At 35.3% G+C, this 25,455-nt stretch overlaps 4 protein-coding genes across 4 annotated transcripts in view; 2 read left to right on the top strand and 2 right to left on the bottom strand.

The window, feature by feature from the left end:
- Positions 1-11,404, bottom strand: part of LOC100374801 (transformation/transcription domain-associated protein) — a 68,488-nt gene extending 57,084 nt beyond the window's left edge. Inside the window, exons 1-23 of the mRNA XM_085501111.1 lie at positions 11,243-11,404; positions 10,674-10,770; positions 10,114-10,252; positions 9,699-9,777; positions 8,980-9,184; positions 8,083-8,177; positions 7,321-7,691; positions 7,002-7,073; positions 6,498-6,625; positions 5,465-5,654; positions 4,603-4,697; positions 4,058-4,223; positions 3,585-3,751; positions 2,944-3,033; positions 2,720-2,830; positions 2,490-2,579; positions 2,019-2,170; positions 1,590-1,690; positions 1,392-1,487; positions 1,040-1,215; positions 738-935; positions 423-611; positions 41-277 (exon numbers count right to left, since the gene is read on the bottom strand). Of these exons, the coding sequence (XP_085357237.1) occupies positions 41-277; positions 423-611; positions 738-935; positions 1,040-1,215; positions 1,392-1,487; positions 1,590-1,690; positions 2,019-2,170; positions 2,490-2,579; positions 2,720-2,830; positions 2,944-3,033; positions 3,585-3,751; positions 4,058-4,223; positions 4,603-4,697; positions 5,465-5,654; positions 6,498-6,625; positions 7,002-7,073; positions 7,321-7,691; positions 8,083-8,177; positions 8,980-9,184; positions 9,699-9,777; positions 10,114-10,252; positions 10,674-10,770; positions 11,243-11,340 (3,342 nt within the window). The 5' untranslated portion in view covers positions 11,341-11,404. The remainder of the gene's footprint in view (positions 1-40; positions 278-422; positions 612-737; positions 936-1,039; positions 1,216-1,391; positions 1,488-1,589; positions 1,691-2,018; positions 2,171-2,489; positions 2,580-2,719; positions 2,831-2,943; positions 3,034-3,584; positions 3,752-4,057; positions 4,224-4,602; positions 4,698-5,464; positions 5,655-6,497; positions 6,626-7,001; positions 7,074-7,320; positions 7,692-8,082; positions 8,178-8,979; positions 9,185-9,698; positions 9,778-10,113; positions 10,253-10,673; positions 10,771-11,242) is intronic.
- A 2,968-nt stretch (positions 11,405-14,372) lies between these two features.
- Positions 14,373-15,515, top strand: LOC146740251 (zinc finger protein 862-like). The gene has a single exon (XM_085501780.1). It carries the CDS (start codon positions 14,373-14,375, stop codon positions 15,513-15,515), a length of 1,143 nt encoding a protein of 380 aa, XP_085357906.1.
- An 807-nt stretch (positions 15,516-16,322) lies between these two features.
- Positions 16,323-20,397, bottom strand: LOC146740250 (transcription-associated protein 1-like). The gene is made up of 4 exons (XM_085501779.1): positions 20,322-20,397; positions 18,698-18,902; positions 17,630-17,679; positions 16,323-16,544 (listed from the first exon to the last, which is right to left on the bottom strand). The coding sequence occupies exons 2-4, from the start codon at positions 18,858-18,860 to the stop codon at positions 16,323-16,325; spliced, it is 435 nt and encodes a 144-aa protein (XP_085357905.1). The 5' UTR covers positions 18,861-18,902; positions 20,322-20,397.
- A 1,375-nt stretch (positions 20,398-21,772) lies between these two features.
- Positions 21,773-25,455, top strand: part of LOC100374653 (ribonuclease P protein subunit p25-like protein) — a 128,768-nt gene continuing 125,085 nt past the window's right edge. Inside the window, exons 1-3 of the mRNA XM_006824032.3 lie at positions 21,773-22,148; positions 23,377-23,528; positions 24,961-25,088. Coding sequence (XP_006824095.1) covers position 22,148; positions 23,377-23,528; positions 24,961-25,088 — 281 coding nt within the window. The 5' untranslated portion in view covers positions 21,773-22,147. The remainder of the gene's footprint in view (positions 22,149-23,376; positions 23,529-24,960; positions 25,089-25,455) is intronic.

Raw genomic sequence — 25,455 nt, 5'->3', positions numbered from 1 at the left:
TTATTGTAGATCCGTATAGTAGAGAGAACACAGTGCTCACCTCAGTGTAGAACACTTTATGTTCTACAATGTTAAGGTCTATAGTGAAGAGCCTTGGTTGCAAAGTGGTACAGAATGTATTGCCGTCCATCAATCCAATCTGTGCATTAGCTGGCTGGTGTCTCAGAAGATGCTTCTTAGGTGGTATCATGTCAACTAACACGTCTTTATGCGGTTCCATTATTTCAGTAACGCTCTTATTGATGACTTTGGCTAAAACCTTCAAAGAATGCATGGCCTGTGTGGTAAAAAACAAAGACAGATGAAAACAACAGATCACTATCAAATTTGACAGCAAAGAAATTGTAATCGCTTTAGTCCTAAAATTCTGAATAAAATATCGACCTCATTTCCCGAAACCTAGGGTTATGACGAACTCTCACCTGTTCTCGGACAGTCTCATTTGGTGATGTCACTTCTCTTACTAACTCGTGCGTTACTTCGTGAAATGATTTCTTCTGCGCGGCCACTAAGTCGGCATCCAGGGACTCTTCACCTTTCAATGGCGAAGCACATTTTGTCAACAAGTTCTCCAGATTGGACTTGGCCATATCTAATGCGCCACTTGATACCTGCGAGACAATAAACCCACAAAATTGTCAGATTGTTTTAATAACAATAATATGATTTGAAAAGCAAGTATATACAACATTGTAAGAAATGTGCATCTTAACAGTCTTAACATGTGAAAAGCTTACCTCTCCTTGCAAGTCCATCATTACAAATAACAACGCCTTGAGGCACATAAACTGATGCTGTAAAACCCATCGCATGGACATTTTCTCCATCAAGAACTTGATAGCAATGCAGCCACCAAGTTTGGAATACCATGCCCTCTGGTAACAACAAGCGCACATCTTCTCAACCACATACTCGAATAACGGCATTCGGCAAGCCTACAGAGTGACGACGAGTGTACAGAAAGACAGATTAGCAACGTTTTAAGCTGTTAATGGGAAGGAATTCTTAAACACCTGATGTGAAGAACACCAATACGTACCCTAGCTCTGGAGCCAGTGATCGCTGTTGCTGTTTCTATCATAAGACTCATCGCTAGCTGTCCAGTCTTACAAAGTTCCTTCTCTTCATGAGCCATGCATGCTGCTATAGCTTCAACTAACACATGGGGGTCCATACCTTGCTGTACATGCTGCCGATTTGATATTGGCAAAGGACCTAGGGGGTTACAAAACAAAATTTTATATTGGGGTTGAAGTTAGATAGCTACAGACCATATTTGGCAACATGCACAGACAATAAAAGTGACAATAGGTTGCTAATTCAGGCATTCAAATCTATATTCAAAATAAGGACTGAACAACCTAATGCAACCTGAGTAAGATTTCACCTACCACATTGCTGTACGATGGCCACTAGAGTATAGTGTCTCACAATATTGGCCATGAATGGCAAGGAACTTGAACGCAGGTCTTTGATAGTAGCAGCAACTATAATGTAAAGATATGTCAACATTTTAATGGATAGTCATGTCTGGAATGATGGTAATGTACAAACATCATATTTACACCTATATAGAATATACAACTCACCAATCAGTGCTGTTAAGGCTTGTTCACAGGTCTTTCTTGCAATATTGTCAGGGCATTTATACAAGGGTTGGGATGGCCTTGGAACGTCACCATTGAAAAACCTACAATTGAAAGAAATTGTGAAAACAAATTAATCACATGTTCGATTACTTAAACCTCAAAGCATGACTTACATTTGAAGTTTGTGAAAACAGACAATGTATTTTACATGTATTGTGTATGTTGCATGGAACCCACATTGAACATAAATGTCCCACTTTAACAGAAATCCAAGAATTTATAACTGCAACCCCCCCAAAAAAGTCAACTCATGTCATGGTGCAGTGTTGGTTAGAAGTTACTGCAATTAAACAATTATATCCCAGACTCAGAATTGTCAGTATTGTTGTAGATTGATGTGCTCAATGCACAGAAAAGGACACTACTTACCTTTGATGCGATAGGATTTGGTACATGATATTTTTATCATCATCCAGGTTCATTGCACTCACAATAAATCCCTTGACTACTTCCCATGCTTGGCGCCGATAAAATGCATCAGTAGACGCCGACTTTAAAGCATTCAAGGCTGTCTCAATCACCTGCAAACAAAATCAAATGTGCTTTTTATTGGAGTTTTTGATAGAGCAATATATGTACCGGTAACTTACATAAAACCTTGAAAACACATGTTCACATTTCGCAACAAATGCATTTTTCTCCAAATATAAATGTTTGGTGTTAGTCTAATATAAATCACATAGCCTCTTTTGATCCCACCCAATATAAAAATCTTGTATCAGTTTTAATAAAGTAGCACACAGAGTAATAATCAATTGAGGGACACAATCAAATTAATACCCCCCCATGCCATATATGAAGACAATCCATTTCACTAAAACATACAAAGCATATGCCCACCTTGTGTACTGGTAATGCAACCGGAGTCTTGCATTCTTGAAAACAGACAACAATAGAAGGTCCAAGCGACTCCTCTACTTTGTATGTAAGCTATGAAAAGACAATGATGGAAAATGTAAGCATACCACATTTGTGCAGCAATAGTAGTATTTAGGTGAGATACAGACATTAAATAATTGTCTTATTATACAGAATTAAATCAGAAATCATCTACAGCAAGGGGGTATTACCTTTTGTGGTTCTTTCAGCATTTTTCTATTGCTGCCTCCAAATTTTCCAAGCACTCTAAATGCAACGTGTGCAATGTTATCATTTGGGTTACGTAAAGTCCTCCATAAAGCCTGCAAAAAGAACAAGACGATGGAACGTCAATGACAGACAAGATTCAAATAAATCTTGTGTAATTAGATCGTGCATACGAAGGAAGAGTACAAGAAAAGTTGACATGACTGACCTGCATCAGTTCTGCTCTGACTGGTTGTATATGTTCATACAGGAAGTCTGGTTGTAAGTTATCCACGCATAATTCTAAAGTTCGTAGACCCTAATTAGAAATAAAGAGACATCACTGTTAACATCTAGAATGGACCACAGTATAGGAAGACATACTTGCAAAAGAATACCTCGGTAGTATTATTTGCTGCTGTTATTAAATATACAATGTACGTGTTCTGATTGAAGCTAAGTCGTCACACAGTGTGTGTTCAAATTTTGCATAAACAAGCAATATATTTTACATGTGTTGTACCGTATACATCATACACGATGCGGTGTGACGACTGTAGCAATTTACTAATGAAATGTTACAGAAGTTCACACATTACAGCTGATCCATCCACACAGTGTTTTGCACATGACATTCAAGTATGACCATATCGCAAGGAAACAATAAAAGTTATGGATATGCTAATTATGCTCATTGAACTAAAATTAAACACATACATATGCTAATTATTTATCATTCATATGCAAATCAGTAAGGATGTTGGAACAGAAATTTGCATGCTAGTTGATGATCAAATTAATTTGGACCAAGTTAAAGAGTCTATACACATGTAAAAAGCTCCCTTAGAACACAAGACAATATTTACTTACCTGACTGACAAGCGTTTGTGATCCGTTCAATGCAGACACCAATGGATCCATCAGCCTTGGGAGATACGGCAGCAATGAACTCAGTCTCACAGGTACGGTTAAACACAACTCAACAAACAGGTCCTTCATATGCTGTTTATGCAAGCCACTCTGAAGTACATTCAATCCTATAGACAGCAAAATTATCACCATTATAGTTTACAACATGATTGGGTTAATTCAATAAAGCTACCATGAGGTGAGACAAATGCAGTTCGGTAATATTGTTTTAACGTTATATTCTTTAATGCGAAGTGATCCATACTGTATTAACATGGCCAACAATTTTCAAATTACAATGATCATATTTTTTATTAGAAAATCACATAGATCCATAACGAGAGACCTGCAGATAAGTTTAATATATTCATCAATCAAGGGTTGAAATTTCAGCTTTCCTTAAAATAGACAATAACTCATTAATCGTCTATTACCTTGAAGTAAGTTTGGTAGCAATGGTAGAAACTCCTGGTAGAGTAAATCATGACTGCCTCCTCCGATAGAACGAAACAAAGCTCTCAATAGCAAGAAGTAATTATACGGTTCTTTGGCAATAGTGGCAAGTTCCATTGAACGGTTCACTATCTTGTGGAGATGTGGCTGTAGAGAAAGTCGGAGACAACATAGTTGGAGTAAATACCAATACACTTAGTTTGCCACATAAAAATGTAAAAAAAAAAAAGAAAATAAAAGGCAAATCACCACACTATTTTTTTTGAACATTTCAGGACTAGAAATAAATTTCGTCTTAAGAGGTGAAACTACAGTTAAAATACATCAGATTCTAATGATCCAACATACAATAATTGCAATTTTTGGTGTATGGGCACCAATAGAAATATAGTATATGAAAGTGTGATAAACGAAGTTGAGCTTAATACATTCACATTGTACTTGTAATATATTAGATGTGGATAAGGTTACATATTGAAGGGTTCAAGCTCATTTTATTTCAGTATTATAACAATTAGTTATTTACCTTCAACATCTGTTCATTTTCAGCTGCAAACAGCGAAACAGAACTAAACACTAACTTAAAAAGCTTTAAATACAGGTTAGACCGCTCCATATTAGCTGCAAAAATAATATAATAAAAAAAAACTGGTAAAGCCACACGTTCCACAAATAGATCATTTCAAATTATTGTATTGCAAGGAACAAGTGCATGAGTATCATTCAATCAAAGACGAGAAAATTGACGAAGAAATGTGCTTTGTATGCATTATCCCACAGTCCCTCAACACCTAAGGGACTGTGATTATTGGCAATACACGCTGACCTGCAAGTTCCCCTGCATGAGTCACCAGTGGGTATTTGAGTATAATGAGGAGCCTCGTTTTAAAATACCTAAAAGTTAAATTGGTGTGGATTGAACCCTATTTTTGAACTTTAAAAATTTATTTTGTACTTTAAACATAAAACCTATTTTTTAACATAAAAAATAATAATATTGATGTATCAATAAATGATTTTGGGTTAGAAAATAGCAGGCACTTCACAGACACTTTAAATTAAGTTAGAATTGTAAATATTAGACACTGAATAATTTAGTGACTGTTAGTATTTGAAAATCAGTTACATTGTAGATGTGTTTATCTAATGAATAACCTTCAGTACTCTCAGAATAAAATGAGCAGGAATGTGAGGCCTGGATATATACTTTTATCGTTTATTTTTTTCTGAAACATCATAATTTTTACACATTTTACGTTTTTTACTTATCCCAGGAATGATGTTTCACATAATGCAACTTTAATACCATGCATGTGAATAGTCATCTATGTTGGTGTGCACAGAACACGTTATGTAGTGAAAAACACAAAAACATTGTAAGTACTCACTTCCCATTTCTTGCAATCGATCTAGAAGATATTCCACTAATATCGTGGCAAATGTAGCTGATGTAGTTGGGTTGGCAAGGAAGGAGTTTGCCACTATCTGTAATGCATAGTTGTTGTAGATTCTTTCCACAACAAACTCTATGGTAGTAGAAAATATCTCCTTGAACGTCAACGGATGCATCATAGTGAACTGAAATCAAATAATACATACATGTAAATGAGAAACTAATAATAGCACCAGCTGTATTCATTCATTCATTCTTTTATTTGTTTATTCATTCATTTGATCTTATTTACCCAAGATTGTCCATTCCTTTTCCTCAAAATTGAGTTCCATGATTTCTGACCACAGAAGCAATCTCCTTGATGCTGGGTGGACATACTATCTATCAAACCACAGATCAGGTGATGATCTCATATCATGAACACCTAATTCAATTTATTTTTAAAATGTTGATGAACACCAGTAGAAAAGTACACCCAACTGGTTCAAAATTAAAAAAAAAAAAATAGATACAATGTACATGTAACAAGCAGCCTATTAGCTAGTGTAGCTTTGTTATTTGCAAGGCATAGCCTTGATCAACAGTATCAGTATAGAAAAAGTTAGATCGAAAACATCATCACAAAATTTGAAGTTATTGTTCCTGAATGCCCAAATCTGATAGAAGTTAACCCAAATTACATACGAAGGAATATTAATCAGATTGGTCATTTTGAAGAAGAAATAACAAAAAAATATTCATTAAAAATAGAGTTTTCATCACAAAAGCACCTTTCTGAAAAGTATCAGAGCCACATGGCTAACAAAAAACATATGGGAAATGTTGTACATAAATTTGGTGGGGACAATAAAATGGTGTTCGATGAATTAAATACAGACACATATAAAACATGTTTTAAGCTACCACAGCATAAATACACAGAACTGGTCATAATTCTTTTAGCAATTATGACAAAATTTGAAATTCAAACAGAAAAATCTGTAAATCAATTCTGCAAGTACCATATCCATTTTTATCGTTTAACTTACCACTCCAGCAAAGTGTTCCAGAACTTCTTTCTCTTCTTTGAGTCGAACAGTCTGACAGTTTGCTGGTCTGATGAAACTAGTGCCAGTCTGTGTGACAGTGACCTGGTAGATGTCCAGAGCTTGCATGGCTGTGGACAAATGAAGAATGGCATGATGTAAGGTCATTGTATTTCACAAAAAATGATGTTATCACAGGGTATTCACATCTCTGTTTATATACTTTAAGTGACAAGAATTGCATCTATGGTCAAAATAAACATTTCAATGATCCTGTATACATAGGTAATTATTAGTTTATGTGCGTTTCCATTAGAGATGCAATTCTAATAGAGCAAATATCATATTTTATGTACTTATGTAAATATCAATTTTATTGTACTTACATAAGAATACTAACATTGCTAGTTTCCTTACAAATTCTTATCTTCCTCCTAATAACTACAGCTTAAGAAATATATTTCTAAGCAATAAATGGCCGAACAGACAGACAGACAGTCAACTTACCATATTTGACAAGCTTCACAAAGACAGCTGTTTCTTTTGGCTGGAACTGCTTGTTCTGGACATATGTTGCATCTGAGAAAATCAGACAACCATGAATATGATTAGATACACAACATGAACAATATCATTAGCAATGCTGATGTAAATTCTTTTATTCTAACAGATTATGGTGCAGTCATGAATAATTATGAATAATTAATGAAATTAGCATAATAAACTTAATCACACACACACATATTTAGTAATATGATTTCAATCCATTCAACAATTAGATAATATACTGTATTAAGATGCAAAGGTCTGGAATGAGATAGTTTACCTCCAGGGGCTTTGCATGATCCAACTCCCCAGGTTATGGTTTTCACCCCGCACACCAACGTCTTGACTAAACTACGGCAATCAGACACAGAATAGTTGTTGTACTGCGTTGAACTAGGGGGCAAATAACTTTTACCCTTTCCGTCATCCTTTTCTTTGTCTATCGATGCAGGTGTTTGGGGAGCAGGGGTTGGTGGGAATGCTGATGGTGGAGCCGTTGCTAAGGGTGTAGAAGGTGTTGGAGGTACTATTGGTATGGGTGTTGGAGGCAAAGCAGCGGGTGTCTGCGGCACAGAACTAGGAATTACGTTGGAAGTAGCTGCTGCAGTAATTGCTGCTAACTTGTCTGTCTGAGTGTCTTGATGCTGCCGACTGAAAGTAAAATAATTTGTTAGAACAGTACACATAACAAAACTGACTGACTATACATATGCAAGACAAGTATACAGTAAAGTGCATTTAATAATAATTTTAATTGTGTGCCCCCTATTTCATATTACTGGTATTTCATAATAGATTTACTATTCTTAATGAAATCAAACACATTAACAATAATAATGATCATAAACATCACAAACGTTAAGGTACAAAGTAGTCAAGCATGCTAACAATGATGACGAAAAAAACCAATGTCAAACAGCATGTTAACAGTGTTGACGAAAAAAACCAAAAATAAAAAAAACCACAGAACTGACAAAGTTACAAAGCAAGTTAACAATGACAACAATAAACATTTCAAGTCAAACAGTGAAATAAAACTTACCATTTCAGGAATATCATTGGTAGCTGTCTCTTCGCAATTGCACGAAATTTCAAGACAAACACTTCCAGCATTCGCATCAATATCTCCCGACCCTGCTGGATAAATTCAAATGTTTGTACCATGTGACGGTACGGGGCTTAGGTTAGTTAGCATATTAATTGGTTTCAAGATGCATGAAATTAAAATAACAGTTAGTTACAGTATGCATGAATTTTAACTTGTTTGAATGAGTATTCAAGAAGATGTAGCGGCCTTTGTACTATTTCGGTTGAGATTATTAGCAGGTTACTTGCAATGAATAATTTAAGAATTATCTCCTTACTACATGTATGTGTAGACTCAACATATCACATTAATGGTAAGACTTGATTATCATGCTAGCTGAATGGACATTATTTGCATGATTATTATGAAGGTGTTATGAATTGTATTTCGCAATGAATTAGATTATACAAGTGAAGTTTTGTCTATGCAATACAGAGGATGGAAAAACAGACGTCGTAGAGTCAACTTTTTGTTCCAATTGACAATCTGACAATCTATTATCAACGGTAGGTAGATATAGTGTTCAATGATATGATAGTTTATTATTTTAGTGGCTCATTGGTGTGAAGAGGTGGTAATCTATAAAAACAAAAAAAATGTCCCTCTATGTACTGCTTGAACAAACAAAATATCATTTAACATGAATATTTTGATGTGACATATACCATACCATTATCAACCAGTGATATTTTACACTAAAAAAAACAACTGTACATAATCTGCACAATAGTCATGTGTTACCACAATGGTCATGTGATACTAGTCAATGTTATTTTCATGCCCCTCCACCAAACCCATTACAAGAAAACAACACACAGGGTGCAATATTTATTTGATATGAGGTGGACTTACATTTCCTTTGTCTTGATCGCTCTTCTGTCGAATACATTCCACGAGATTCAGTAGCAGCTTACAAGACATGGTTTGGATACTACACGGCAACGATTCATCATGGACATTTTTAGAGAATAGATGCACAGCTAAGGACAGGTCATTGAGAGGAAGCTGCTGTCGAACATGGTGAACCAAATCAGCTAATGTACTGTAAGCAAGGGGTCTGGAAAATAACAGGTAAATTGGTTACATGAATGCAAGCATATTTAGATCTACTGAATTTTTATTTTTTTTAAAAAAGTTTTTAACTTTATAATGATTGGAATTAAGTTGCTTTTGCGACTTTGTGAGCTATCCTAAGTGTGGTCATTGTTGTGGGGCTTAATTTTATGTTTCTTTCGTTTTGTATTTTCTTTCTTGTCAACATTTCATACCGAATAAACTAAACTAAATTTGTTAAAATTACAAATACAACTATGGACAGTATAGTGTTTATATTGTTGGTGAGTGGGAACTCACTCATGAGAAGGAATGTTCAATGAGGATAACAAAGTACCACAAGAGATAAATATTTTGCACCAGATTTGAACATTTGGGGCTTAAACCATTGAATGCTGAATTTTTCCTAACCAAAACTTTGTCAATACAAGAAAAAGTTATGCAATTTGTAGATGGTGATAAAGCTGCTACTGGAAGATTCAAATTAAAAGTGGAAAGTGTTCATACAGAAGACTTACCTCAGAGACTCTTTACACGTCCATCCATTACCAATTAAGATATTCTCATCAAATAATTTATCAATATGTGGAACAAACCCTGAAATTATGAAATAATATTGTTGAATATTTGCATTGAAATGTACAGAGTTTTCTAAATGGTCCCTGGGGTCTTAACCTTTTTGCACTTTTCTTCAGAAGATTTTTTGAGTAAAAACTGAAAATTGACTCAAATTTTGTCTGTTCCAAAATCAGAGTTTATTTCCAGAAATATTGAAGAATATAAGAAAAAAGTGCAGAAAAATTGAGCGAGATTCTGGTGGTGAAAATGCTAAGCTAGTAATTTCATGACAATGGAAATTACTGAATATGCTAACTGTACTGTTAATAAAATTTATGATATAATGAGTAGAGGAGAACAAATCGACCGTCTTACTATTTCTAAGTTCCGTGGCCAGTATATGTCGTGCTGCTATGAGTAGTTCTTTTCTAAGATGAGCCACTTCCTGTGGACAGTATGTAAACAATCCCAGCATGCCTTTCACCATCTGCTGAGAATAGGAGTTCACCAATTCCTATGATTGAAGAGAGAAAGTCAGAACAATTGAAATCATTACGTGCTAAAAGAAATAAGTTACAATAAATGAAAATTATCAAGTTGTACTTTTTTATTGTTTGTTTAAATTTCATAATGCTTTTGTACAGTGTTCTAAAACAAATAGGTCTACAAATATTTGACTCAGAGTAATTCCGTAACAATTGTAAATCTTTCTGCAATACTAGTAAGTAGTCCAAAGACGCCAATGAAGCTTTATTAATCAATGATTTTAGGAATTTTAAATTGTGAAATTCTGTCACTGAAAATTTGGCGACTTTTGTGAAAACTAACGGTGGTCCTTGCAACTCAGTCATAATCACATCCCCCAAATCTTGAACACCACGGCAGACTTCTACAAACTACGTCATACTATGAAACAGTACACTTCTTTTTTGTACCTGATATATTCTGATTATGTAAGCAAGGAACGACAAAGTTTTTATCTGGGCAGCTATGAAATCAACGTACATCTCCTTGTTGAAATTGGTTGATGACCTGTAAGATGAAGAGAAAGTGAACAACATTTAATGGAGGGTGGTGCGTCAAAAGATACGAGTAAACAACATGATAATTTATGCAACTCACACTCAAAATTATACAATTTTTTTTCACAATTGGAAAGCTGGTGATCGCATGGTAATATTTGGTAGTCTATCCCATTTTTATTGAGCTACTGTTAAATTCAAGTACTGTAAAATGACTACCTGTAATTTTCACTGGGTTTAAATTTCGCTGATTCACCATTTCAGGCATATTCAGTGAGTTTTAAATTCACGGTTTTATCATTTAGAGAATGTATTCTATGCTAAATTTTACATATTCACTGGGTTTTAATTTAGCGCATTTTCCAGTCAGCGAAATAAACAAAATTAGAACCCAGTGAATAATTAACCCCTTTACAGTTATCGTTTCGAACATAAGGAAGTACAAATGATTTGAGATGGATACAAGACAATTAAAAACAAACCTTGCTTGTTGCGATGGTTGAAGTCCTATTGTGTTCATAATCAGTGGAATAAACTCAGCCACTACATTGTGGACATTCTGTTTGTACAGCTGGTACATTAACACAACAATGATTGGCAGTTCGGCTAAAACCTTCAAAGAATTCACTCCTTTCGGAATAATAGTTTGCTGAAATAATGGAGAAGACAGTTATTCAAAAAAACAAATGAAATTTTCATTTTTAAGAGAAATAACAATGACATTTACGATATGTTCTAAAAATGAGACAAAACAATGGGCAATGTACCTGTTTCTTTTGGCCATCTGGCGTAGTGGTAGTGTACGTGGTAGGACTGGCGAAACCTGGAGACGCTGCATTACTGGGATCAAGCGTTGTGGTACTAGTCTGTACCTCAAAGCTTTTCTGTGGAAGGTGGACAAAAATAAGAAATATATACGAGGTGAATCACAAAAGAAAAAGACAAAGATTAATTACTAAAAAGATGCATTACTTATAGCACAGCAAAGGTGTTCCCTTTATCTTTATAAACATTTATAAATTAAAATGTCAGTTGAATACACCCGAGAGTACAATAGGTATAGTGATGGTTTGAGATGGTCAGCAAGCAGTTTAGCAGAAATCCACACATGAACAGAAAACCAAGGATTCACCTACCATATTGTGAGCCAAATCTTTGTAAATATTCTTCACAAATTGTAGAAAATGTTGAATCTGAAACAAGAGCAGTAACCTTAGAATATAGCTCGGTAACAAAAACATACAACATTGAGACAGAAAGAGTCTTGATACTGAAAAACATTTCTTGTTTTAAAAACATATTTTCCTGTAAATCATGGTTTCTGGAAAGTCAGTTTTACTATTAGCAGGATTTGGTCGACTTTGTACCATACTCATCTATAGTATTATTATACATTGTACATCTGTCATCGTAACGCCGTAAGTTACAGCGCGCCGTAGTTTTGCGGTATTTTACAGGGTATTTTCATGCGAGTTCCAAATATCAAATGATTACGCGCGTAAGCGTTCTCTGATAATAAAAACAAACATGGCTGCCATCAGGGTTTGACCGAACTCCACAAAAAGAAGTTCGCTGATTTGGATTTCTGCATTCCCATGATGTATCCTTGGAAGGAAAAGATGTATAATATAAGGTTATTACGAAGATACCTCAAAGTATGCACGAAGACAGTACAGCGACAGGATCGACCAATGCGCAGCATAATTACGGCACGCTGTAACTTATGACGTTACGATGACAGATCGTGTGTAATAATAATAAGGTTATTACGACAGACAGTATGCCATGCATCGACCTCCACTGCACGTCGGTCGATACTCCAGCTGTACTGTCTTCGTGCATACTTTGAAGTATTCTCGTAATAACCACATATTATAATGACATACCTCTGGTGATATCTGTGGCCTGAACTGCTTGTGAAGTTCTATAATGATTCTTAAACAGACCAATACATTATCTTCGTTCTCTCTCTCCAACAATCTAAACATGAGCTGTAGGACATCTTTGATGTACGGTCGTAGATGTTCATTTGTTGGAATCCGATGGATGATTTCCAGAAGAAGTTTTCGCAATTGCTGCAAGACATGGAAATGGGTTTAATTGTACATTATTACTCAGCAGGTTTGTAATGTTATTATTACATGTATGCCCACGAATATGACAAAACCAGCAACACAGCTTACCAATTCATACAAAGGCCTATATAAATCAAACACTAAGTAACCCATGCTGTAGCGTTGAATCAAACTCTTCCCAATTTTCACAGTCTGTGCTGATCACAGGGATCTGTCGGCGCTGGTCGCATGCGACCAGCACTCAGAATTTGCGTCCATCACAAAAAGTGCGCGACCGGCACTATTGTTCTTGCATGTCACTACGTGACAGGAAGCCGGCCAAGTGATATCCCATCCCAAGAAAAACTACAATCAACAAAACTAGTGATTAACATGCCGGATACTTTGAGTGACGGTTGCGAATCGACAAGCTGTACATGAAATAAGAACAAGTGTTACCGACAACGTACTCGTGAATTGGGCGAAGCCAAGTGATTAACACGACGGCTACTTTGAGTGTCTGTCGCGTCGTACATGAAATAAAAACAGTGTTGCCGATTTAATTGAAACATTTAACACCTCTTTTATTAGTTGTGAAATAAAAAGAGAACGAAATACATGTAATACACCATTTCCCAATTGCCTAGCAAGAGAGAAGGACTGTCCGATTGCCAAACTTTACTTAGTAAACTGTTCCCGAGTCTTTGTTGCTTTTACACAACCAGCATGTCGTTACTGAAGTTCATCACCTCTACAAAGCGTAAGAGTACCGTTGCTTCCAATAAAGAGAATGCTGTGCCAACACCAAAGAAATCCAGAGTGGAAAGTAACAACAAACCATCATCTCCACGTAGAGCCCAAGCTTCGAAATTTCGCAACGAGTGGATCACTGGTCGCGAATCATGGTTGTACTTTCGCTAAAGGCGATGGAATGTATTGCAAGTTATGTCAGAAGTTTAATAAGTTGCCGTATGATCGTGACATATGGAATAAAACGCCATGTAAACGACTGAGATTAGGCAGCATCAAAGACCATGAGCAGACAGCAGCACACCACGAAGCTACGAGACAGGAACTGACTTCTATTTCCAGTCAAAATATTGCCGAGGTTATACAGCCAGAAGTAAACAATGACGCCATAACTTCCGCTTTTCAAGTGCTGTATTTGTCTGTGAAAGACAATCTTCACGTCAGTAAAAATGCAACATACTGTAGTGACAAGTCGATTCAAGAAATGACCGGCATTCTTTCGTCTGTACTTGAGAGTGAAACCATCGACGTACTCAAGAAGTCAGATTTGTTTTCGATCATGCTCGAGGAAACAACTGATGTCAGTGTCAACGAACAATTAACTTTAAATTGCAGATATATCACACCAGATGGCAATTTAACAGTCAAGTTCTTGAAAATGATTGAACCCCTGAAGCCTGATGACGACAACAATTAGAGAGTAACACTCGGAGCTGAAACAATAACATAACACATTACAGCGTACTTGGAAGAGAAGGGACTAGATTATAACAGGCTTGTTGGTATTGGAACAGACGGTGCAGCCGTGATGACGGTAAAACGGCTACAAGAGTTAGCAACGAAAGCGATTGGAATTCATTGTTGTGCCCACAGGCTACAATTGGCATCGTCACAGGCAGCGAACGCAGTCCCCTACGTCAAGCGGTTTACTTCGATTTTGAGACAGTTTTATGACTTTTTCAACAACAGTCCAGTTCGTATGGCAGGGCTTCATGCAATTCAAACTGCGTTGCATGAAAAAGAATTAAAGCCAGTGGAGTCATCATCGACAACGTGGCTGAGTATTGAGATGAGTGTGACCAGACTAAAAAACACATTTATTAGTGTGTTATTAAGCTTGGACAGAGAAGGTGAAGAACGGGGTGACGCTAAGGCTGTTGGTTTGAAAAACTTGATGACGTCGTGGAGGTTTGTTGCTACAATGTTACTACTCTGCGACTTGCTCCCAAATGTCAACAAGCTGTCACAAGCCTTCCAAGCTAGCGAGTTTGAACTCAGTGCAATGAAGCCATTGATCGCATCGGCTGTGTCAATGTTATCGGCCATGGAATCCAGTGATGATGAAAATTTGGAACAGCTACCAGTATTTATTAACAAGCTTCAAGATGCTGACATCACTATAAATAAACGCGCGGACGACGATGATTTTTTTCAACGCCACATCAGAAGCAAGTATATATCAGTTTCAGTCAACAACATCGAGCAGCGCTTTCCAGAAGAAGACACTGGAATTCTCGCCCAATTAATTATTTTTTACCCACACAAACTCGCCAATGCTGATCAGCCAACCTACGGAAATGATGAAATACGAGCGCTGTATCGTCATTTTTTTCTCATTGAAAACCAGTCAGACAAAACAGCAGACGCCGTCAACGAGTGGACCAACTTCAAAAATTACACAGAAGACGCAATTTTGAAACAACTACAGTTAGATTCAGGAGTTATTGTCCAATCCCAGTGTACTACACGAGCCTTGCAAGCTGCATTTCCAGTCATCGCCAAACTTGCAAAGATTTACCGCGTCCTTCCCTGTCACACAGCAGATTCGGAAAGAACATTTTCACAGCTGAAATTGATCAAGACGATACTACGTAATCGTCTCAGTCAAAAAAGTCTGGATAGCCTAGTGCGCATCGCCATCGACGGGCCAACCCCGGAAAACTACAACTAATCAGCTGCTGTTACATTGTGGGCTGAGATGAAAAAAGCCGTATTTTTCATAAGTAATTTATACACAAGTCGTATCACGGACTTCACCTAGCGAACCACTTAAATTCAGGATTCATGTACATATTTTGTCAGGAATTGTCAACAATTTAATGAAATGGATTTTACCGCAAATGTGTGTTTTTTCTGGTCAGGACTATTACTAAAAAAAAGTAAATACAAAGAAAAATAATTATTTTATTTCCTCTGTTATTTATTGAATCTGAGCACAACCAGTCAACTCACTCACTGTATTTCTAATGCCAACGTTTCCACTATAGTAAAATAAATGAGCAATAAGTTGACATATTTTTTCTTTTGCATTTAACTGACCATAACCAGCCGACAGAACTGTATTTTAAAAACCTCATAGTTTTTGCTATGTAATGAAAAATAAATAACACAATGATACGACACATTTCTTCTGTAGTTTGTATCTTCTGTACAAAAGCAGTACTCAACACCCAAAACATTATGGGTATTTCCAGGGTCTGTCAACCTCATGAATATTAATGAGCGACCAGCACTCCCAAAGAGCTGGGCAGATCCCTAGATCACATACCTTTTTAACCAGAATTTACTACAAATGGTAATGCACCACTACCAATCATATATCAATATCAAGGGCAAGCACATATCAAGTGTATATGCATTTCAAGTAATTTTTTTACAATGCAGCGAATTTAGTGAACTGGTTAGAAAATGAAATCGTAATATAATATTGAATTTCCCTCTTGAGTGGTTATTTCAAAAGAATTCAATCCAAGAAGTTCTAGTGAATTGGGTCACTGTATATACTTGGAGGTGTAGGTGGCCAGACATGGCAGGTGGACAAGTCACATGTTAATGAAAGCACTGCTTTCAATGATGATATGACAATTACCTGGGCACTGTTTTCTGCAATGAACTGTGGCTCCTCGTCTTGTAGAACTTTTAAAAATCTTGGAACAGCATGCTCTAAAAACGCTTGGTAGTGAGGCGAAGACATGATGGTCTGCAAAACAACAATCAGAAGACACAATTACTATAACACTTTGAGTGGAATGATTTTTCCCGCCAAAGTTTTGCTGGAAAATTTTATGCATTTTTTAATAATTAATTTGATAATTTTGGACCAAATAAATACAATTTTCTATTGATAACAGGTTGTGATCAAATTTTTGAAAAAAATGTGGAAAGAACAAGAAAAGTCCAAGTGTAGAAATTATAAAAAAAATAATGTGCTTACTGTAAAATACTTTATTTTCACTTGGAATTAATTTTCACTATTTTTGCTGAAGGAATGATTCAGTGAAAATAAAATCCAGTGAATATTCTTTTTTTTCCTATATTTTACATTTAATTCGTCAAAAATCAGTGAAACTAAAATCCATACAAAATACCCAAAAAGTCTTTTCAGCGAAAATTAATTCCAGCTATAAATAAAGTATTTCACAGTACTTTATTTCAAAAAAAAATGTTTGCAAATTACCATCACAAATTAACAAAGCCCTACATGTATGATGGTTTTTCCATGGAGAATAACATTTTGTGCACAATTACCTGCAGTGAATGACAAAAAACCCACTGTTCATTCTTTTGTCATTCAAAGCATAGCAAGCAGGTAGTGTGATACACCATGGTACTTTCACATTACCCATTCACTAAAGTTGTAGCCATGTATGATACAAATTTAACACATTTTCTTCATTTTTCCTACTGACCAAAATCTAGAGAACATTAACTAATTTTTGTAAAAACGTTAAAACAGGACACTAACTATAGCCCAGTGATATGAAAATAGATCACTTAGGTCAGTGGAGTAAGCCCTCATTTCTGAGGGCATTTGAAAATAACATATCTGTTGATCAGCTAAGCCCTTGTGCTGTTATGATGTTGAAATGGATAACTCCATCATCAGTTCTCGTGGAGTGATCAGGAATCCAGACTTGAATTTGATATGTCAATATGTGTTCAGATAAGACAGGTATTTACAGTGGTGAGAAAACAATAGCTAGAGATCAAGTTTTTCCAGTATATTTTCAATATGCATAATCAGAAAACATCACTGCAGCTATTTTCCTTTTAACAAAAACTTACTTCAAAGTTTTCACTAATTTCCTGAGCAGCCTTCAGCCTACTATCATCTTCTGCAAAGAGAATAAAATCAATTCTGTAATAATAGAACCCGGAAATGAACAGAAGAAATTATACGTTTCCATGGAAGCAGTCAGATCTTATCAGCATAATGAACATTGTCCCTTGAATAAAGATGTGAATGAAATGATGGAAAAAAAGGAATGAATGAATGAAATGGTAAAATAAAATAAAACTATGGGACTCTCATTTTAAAGTTTACATCATTCTGCTTCCGGTTTTTAATCATGGATAGTGCTAAATTAAAAGGAAACATACATACACATCTACGTTCATTTCTATGCAAGCTACACACAAGCTGAATTTTATTTTCTCTGTACAACCAACTATGCCTCATAGTTGCATACTTTAGAATCACAACAGCAATAAAAGTGTAAACATGTAAACTAATACAAGTATAGCATGCAACATTACACTGTCATCTGTAATGTCAACTATGATAGTAATATTAAAGAAACTTTCACTTTATGAGGGAGACGGGAAGACCATTAGAAAGTCACAGAGGGGGGGGGGATACTGTGCAAATTATTTGTTTGCTCCACTTATTTTTGAGCTAAATTTTGTTTTTAAACAAGATATATATTTTTTTCAAAAATGTTTCTCAAAATGGCCACCACCCTGAATTTTCTAATGGGTCAAACTAGCAGAATCATGGACCCTTGGGTCAACGGTAAAACTATGGTGATTATTCAACTAATGTTACGCAATATGACACACACACTCATATACTGTAAACAACTTTAATTACACAAAATTTGATAGCAGTGAAAATTTCTCTGGGTTCCTACAATAAAAAGTCTCAGCAACTTCTGTAAAATTTTGTCTTTTGAATGTGTACAATCATCCAATCAAAGAAATAACAAGCAGCGAAAATTAAGTGGTTTACAGTACAGTACTTTCTATCACAACTTTTACATTATGGGCGAATAAGATGTGGCTCACATAAACTACAATGTGAGGGGCACTACAGAGGTATGATGTATTTCTTACTGGGATTTTTGATGCACTTACGTGCATTTGGATCTGTCAGAATTGATGCATAGTTTCGGAATTTGTTGATCTGTGCAGCACTATCTGTTGACATCGTGGAGGTTGTAGTGGTTGCGGTAGCGACAGTGGCGGCAGTGGTGGTGGTAGGAGCCGCAGCAGTCACTGTCTGCTGTGGTAGAGGCATAGTGATCGACTTGTAGAGTTAATAAAAATACTATACAAAATTCTGCAATGAGAAAAAATAAACTTTTTGTTTACACTCAGATGTACATGTACGTATGATATAGTTCTACGGGATCATTGGAAAACTCGCAACAATGAAGATGTTCTTATTCCTGAGCATCATTTCCATGGCTCTCACGTATAACATAACTCGGCTCATGCACTGTATGATCATGCCACTATGGTACAATCAATCTGAGATGTCATAAAACAGTGAAATGTATTTTTGGCGTGAATAATCAATATACTACATTGCACCATTTTTTATATTCCAATATTTGTCCAAAAAAAAGGAAAAACATTTTTCTGAAATTTCGTTTACAATGGGTATTTTTTTAAAGAATTTGCCTTTTAATTTTCCTAAAACTGCATTTTTGTGTTCTCAAGGTAGAAGCCTATTCATAATTTTTGACAAAGTTGGTCATAAATTGTATGACAATGTTCATTGGTTTATTATGTAAAATCATGAAGTTATTACCTCCACTCCAGACACCAACAGCATTCTTGTGTGTGTTACAGTAACGTATTTTGAGAAACTTGTCCTAATATTTTTCAAAAATTGCTATTTTTAGAACACTTCAATAAAGCACAATGTTAAAGAAAAATTGTATTTTTTGACACTTTTTAAACCCAGATTTTTGAAATAATTAAGGACCGCAAAAAGTATCCCACCAGCCTACAATTTGAGATATGACATAATATCTCTTCCATAAAAACCTATGGTAAAAGCAAGTATTATAATACTGCCAAAATGGCCATTATCCACCAAAATACAACCACCATTTCCCCGAAAATTAATGTGGTGACCAACAACATCCTTATATTACCTGTAAGTACAATTTATTAGAAAATGAATAAATTCATGTGTAGTCTTCTACCTTAATAATTGAATTTGACAACAGTGCATGTTTTTTTTAACATGTCATTGCAATCAATTTGGTTTGAAATTTGTACACTCTATCGTAATTAGGTCTTAAATAAATAGTCAAAAATGAGTTTATAGTTGACAGTAAAGAAGATGTTCGTTCTGACACTATTCTCTTTTGGATTGTAATAATGAACAAGTTGAAAGTAGGTCACGACTTGCGTTTCTAACATAATACGTCTGTATTGTTTTAGATATTAATCATTGTACATTGATATAATATCTATACTTGTTAATTACACAAAGAGTACATACGACGTCTGCGGTTCAATAATGATAATAAACAAGATAACTCAAGACAATAATTAGCATAACTATAAGTAAGCGCGTCGCTTGTTCATTTCCAATGGCCATTCATTCTTCGTTCACAACAATGTGGCCACAAATACGACGATACTTTTGCGATTTGAATCCCTTTCACGACTAATCAAACATCATCAGCGAGTAACTAGAGACATGTATTAGGCTCTATGCATAATAACGACAATTATAACTTACTAAAAATTAGATAAATAGACGATCATCTTGTGAGTGGTGTTCGAAGCGCCAAGACAACAGGCCAGCCATTTTGTTTATCTACACCGGTAAAATTGATGGTGTAGGTATCCTCGTTCCAAGCAATTTTACCTGTATCGTGGGCACCCTCGTTCCCAGTCATTTTTCTTGTAGCTGATGGCGGGTTTGTGTAGTATCGAGACCGCCCATTAAAATAATAATATAATTTTAAAACACCTGGAAAGATGGAAATAACACACATAAAACAAAACAGATACATAGACGTGTGTTAATTTTACACATAGTATCAATAAAACACAAAGTCGGAAAACAATGAAAAAGTTGCAAAGTGTTGTCCCCCACCAAAAAATAACTGTAGTTTGATGGGAAATAAAACAAGACCAAGGTGATGGGTTTGAATAGCTATTACACATACTCTTTGTCTAGACGTCCATAGAAAACTGGCAAAGTTGATAAATTCATAAGAGACAAACTATGTGACTATATGGATGTTAAGTTGATTTGTTTAAAAATGCCTTTGACTGTAGCGTAATGCTTTATAATATCTAAACTTACTAGAATATGACGTGAATAGTGAAATGTATAAAAACATCTCACTTAAGTAAAAAACAATGAGAGGAGGGGCTTACAACATCGTTTTTATTAAACCATGGACCCTCTAACCCTCTAAAGCAAGGATGTAAAAAGAATGGAAATAATAACGTTACAGATTTAAACAAATTATCAGTAAATGATTTAATGAATTATTTACACTGAAAATATTTTTGAAAATATTACACTCATGGTGATACTAAAAGTAACATCAAACAACAACTATTCAAATTGGAAAAATATCTAGAGTTTATATGGAAAACACATCGAGCCCAGTCTGTATTACAATTTAACGTTACTTAACTTTTCCAAAAAATATGTATTTTTTTTATTTAATGTAGTTTTATTTTTTTATTGTGTTTTGTATGTCTTAGTTTTTGATTTAGAGAACATATGATACTGTTGTATACTTCTGTGTCAGTGTTGTGTCAATGTATGATCTATATTATTTTTTTCAGAATGTGAACGATTTGACATTTTACCATAGTGCTCCTGAGTGGTAAGTATTAAGCATTTTACATACTGATATTTTAGTTAAAAATATTATTGATTTATATATTTATCATTCGTCGAAAGAATCATATAATTGGTAAAATTTGCCATGCCTTCTTCATATTGATTTTCTTTGATTGCTGTAAAAGAATACATCATAGTGTAGTTATATTCTTCTTCACTAGCAAAACGGAAGCACTCTTTTCACTACTGATGTTCTTGACTGTCGTCATGTTTCGATCTTTACAAATGTAAATGGTGCTTTTTATTTTAAATTAACTAAGTTATTCTCGGCGTTATACGTAATGGAAAGTATTGCTTGCGATCGAGGACGAATGAAGTTTAGCCTCGTTTTCGCTTCCTATAAATGGAGGTTTGAATGGGTCTGAGTTGCTCGGTTCATAGTGTGTGGTGTTCGTACGTCTATGCTCGGCCACAGTCGCGACAAGGATTTCCAGTTTATTCATAAAAATACCAAGCTTCAGTAACATTGTCTTTTACCAGTACTCTTCATCAAGAACCACAGTCGCCATCGCGCAGTATGACACTAATATAAATAATTATTTCAATTTTCGAACAGAAAACCTCGAAATAAGTCGAAGTTTCAGCAAAGTATAGAACTTCTCAAACGGACTTGTAATTTCTTCTGTACAACGTTGTTTCTGATAAACACGTTTGACACAAAACAAAGGGAGAAAACAAGACTGTTCACCTCTTCCATCAAAAGTAGGTCCTATTTCGAATTTTGTGTATTTACTGTTGTACTGCCCTCTACGTGAGTGTGCGCACATGATATCAACATCTGTACGTATTGTACAAAATTGATTTGTATTACTATAAAACACTTTATTATAACTACATGCTATTTTAGCCAATTTGGCTCAATGCACTAATTAACAGAATCCTGAATAATATAACTTAAAATGGCAACAAACTAAATGTGACAATATATTTTCATCTTTCATCATCTGTGCACAATTGAAAACTGAATCCTAAGTGATGTTTACAACGCCCACAGAAAACTTAAGTGCAGTGGTCGTCACGCAGCACGTGTTCGAATTTAATGTAAATAAACAATGTATTTTACATGTGTTGTATACGTCGCTATGAGTACCATATCGAACAGGACGCGGCATGACGACTGTCGCCCTTTAAAAAGCTTTTTTGTAAACAATATCACCCTAAGACTCTGCCACAGGGGATATGACTATCTTGCTTTAAATTAGCAACGTATTGAATTTGGGAAATTACAGATTAGCTAAAATAACATGCTAGCTGAAAAGACACGTTTTACATTATATGAATGTAGAGACAGTATGGATTGGATGCATGTTTGTGGCCCACTTGTTGGCATAGCTGCTTTTGCGGAGCTTGATATTTTGCCAGCTATTTGTACATTTCTGTGAATGTGGAGGTGCTTGTTTTTAATGGGACCTTGTTGGTACCTGACACACGTACTGATATGACAATTTCTGCTTACAACTCGACTTCCAAGGGGGAGCTGGATTATAATAAGATCTAAACCTACTGTAGCCCAATAAATTTTCCTTTCTGTTCCATGCTTAGCTCGTTTGTCCAGAGAGGGAACAGCCAATATGTCATTATCAGGAATATGTGAAACTTGTTGGATTTACATTATTACTGGTACATGTACTATTAGATTTTGAGGGCTGCTGAATCCTAAAAAGTACACTGAATGAACCAAAAAGCATGCGTTAGAGACATACCGAGGCAAAATATGATTTGCCAGCACATAATCCATTTTTAACACCTTGGCTACTCTATTGATATTGACTATTGATTCAGCTCTTGAGCTGTCTGATAACAACCATTTCAAAATGTGCGCAGAATGGTCCACCTATGAACTTGAAACACCCTAACCTGAATCACAATCAAATACCAACGTTTCCCTCATTCAAAGATTTTTATGTTCAAAATTTGTTTCTTCTTGCAGTGGAACATTATGTTAAAGGTGAAGTAAAAGAGGTGCCTTGTGAGATACCACCTAATGTGATTACAGAGGAGAATGAGGAAACGATACAAATGAGAGTCTTGTATGGCAGTAAAATATGGAATCTATTAGGATTTGCCATGAAGAAAATTAAAGTAAATATTTCAGTTAGTTCTCACTCATGAAGATGAATCAGGTATTGTGTGGTGGATGTCTTGCGTCATTATTATGTGGCTTTGGGTAAATAGAAATAAAATCGGAATTCAGATTTCAGATTGCAAATCACATCTGATGGTGATGCATCTCTGTGAAGTTGATCTTTTATATAATCAGAGTATGGAGTACCGGTAATTTACTTCTTTGTTATTTTCATTATATATATGTAGAACACAATTTTGTTAATAGTTTACTAGTTGGGCAGATTTAAGCATAATTCTCATCTAGAAGTTGATGAGAAAGAATGTTTTAAGATGTATGTGCATTCATCATGTTTTGCACCAGTGAAGTTGAGCACTATTCCCAAAGTTGCTGACTGGTTTGCTATGCATGTTTCGAAGTAGTTATGTTACTAGTACTGGTTTGATCAAACTGTTTTAATAAGGGTGCAGCATTCAGCCAAAATTGGTCATTACAACACAATTGATTTTGAGTGAGACTGGTGTAACTTTCAAACCACTCTTCAGAATGAAGATGATCACCTTACAATTTTATAGAACTCTAGCATACATTGGGAATGCAAAGCATGACCACAACACAACACCTTTATGTAGAATAAGGCCATGTCTGGACATTCAAGACCAACTCAGTACATACATTTTGTTTAATTATTTTGAAAACCTTTCTATGAAGGGGAAATTAATTCTGTTGCTATTCAATGTGTCTCTCCCCATTCTTAGTTTGGCATCTTCTTTACCTGACAGTTTGACCAGTACCAATCATGTAGCATTCCTGAGGCACCCATAGCAAACCAGTCACCAACTTAACTGACAATGATGCTGTTTTGGTGTACAAAAAAATATTGCAGTGATACTAATTTGTAAATTTTAAATAATTCTTGCAGCAAAACAGTTTACATTTAATTTATTTTCTATGTAACACTTGACACAAATTGCTAAAGAATTGTGGTCTACTTTGTAAAATGTCCTACAATATTGACTCTGGCTCTGTGACGTCATTTTTTTACGATATGCCAACCAGCATTGGCTTCTCTGTCAATAAACGGCATTTCTGAAACAGTACTAGGTCACAAAATTTGCCCAAATTGTTTTTTATCACTCAGAACGCATGAATACTCGAATACAGTATGAGAGATAGAGAATTATTAACATCTGCAGTGAGCAACACTATTTTTATACCTTTTGAGTGTCAACAACTGGTTATCATCTACCAGCACACAGCTGACCACAAAACAAAGGCCTTTCATTCAAGATACATGGTTGATGCAGTTTAGGCAAATTGATAGTTTGCAAATCTATCAGTGTTAAAAAAAAGTTGTGCTTTTTAATGTCTCTGAATAGAGTAGTGTTGGTGATTTGATGACCTACGCTCACAGTATTACCGGTAAGATCTTTTTCTAATTGTATTCAGGAAGATAAGGTGAAGAAAATTGTGTGGAATGGATCTGGTCAGTCAGTTACTAAAACAGTCACTTGTGCTGAAATAATGAAAAGAAAAGTCAAGAATCTGCATCAAAATACACAGGTGTATTATAAAAGGTGAGCTCATCTATAAAAACAAAGTATTAGTCCATATGGTCAATAGAGGGAGCTATTTACAGGACCATTTGATTTTATTAGCCACAGTGCATTTTTGGTAATTCCGGTATTCATGGCATAATTCTTGTATATGTCTGAAAGGTACTGTGAAATACTCACAGTATATAATTTTTGGGTTTTTTTATTGAATTTATTTTCACTGATTTATTTTGATGAGTTGAATGTAGAAAAAAATATATATTTGCTGGATTTAGTTTTACTGAATTATCCTTTAGCGAAAATAGCGAAGATAAAATTTGTAATAGTTGACATTGACTGATTAAACTAAGATGCTCTAATAGTGAATATCCTAATTTAGTTGTTTTGC

This window comes from Saccoglossus kowalevskii, chromosome 7 (assembly GCF_978046115.1).
Source record: "Saccoglossus kowalevskii chromosome 7, keSacKowa6.1, whole genome shotgun sequence".
In the NCBI taxonomy this organism is placed as follows: domain Eukaryota; kingdom Metazoa; phylum Hemichordata; class Enteropneusta; family Harrimaniidae; genus Saccoglossus; species Saccoglossus kowalevskii.
Note: the sequence above shows the minus strand (reverse complement) of the source record. Positions and strands in the feature narration are given on the sequence as shown.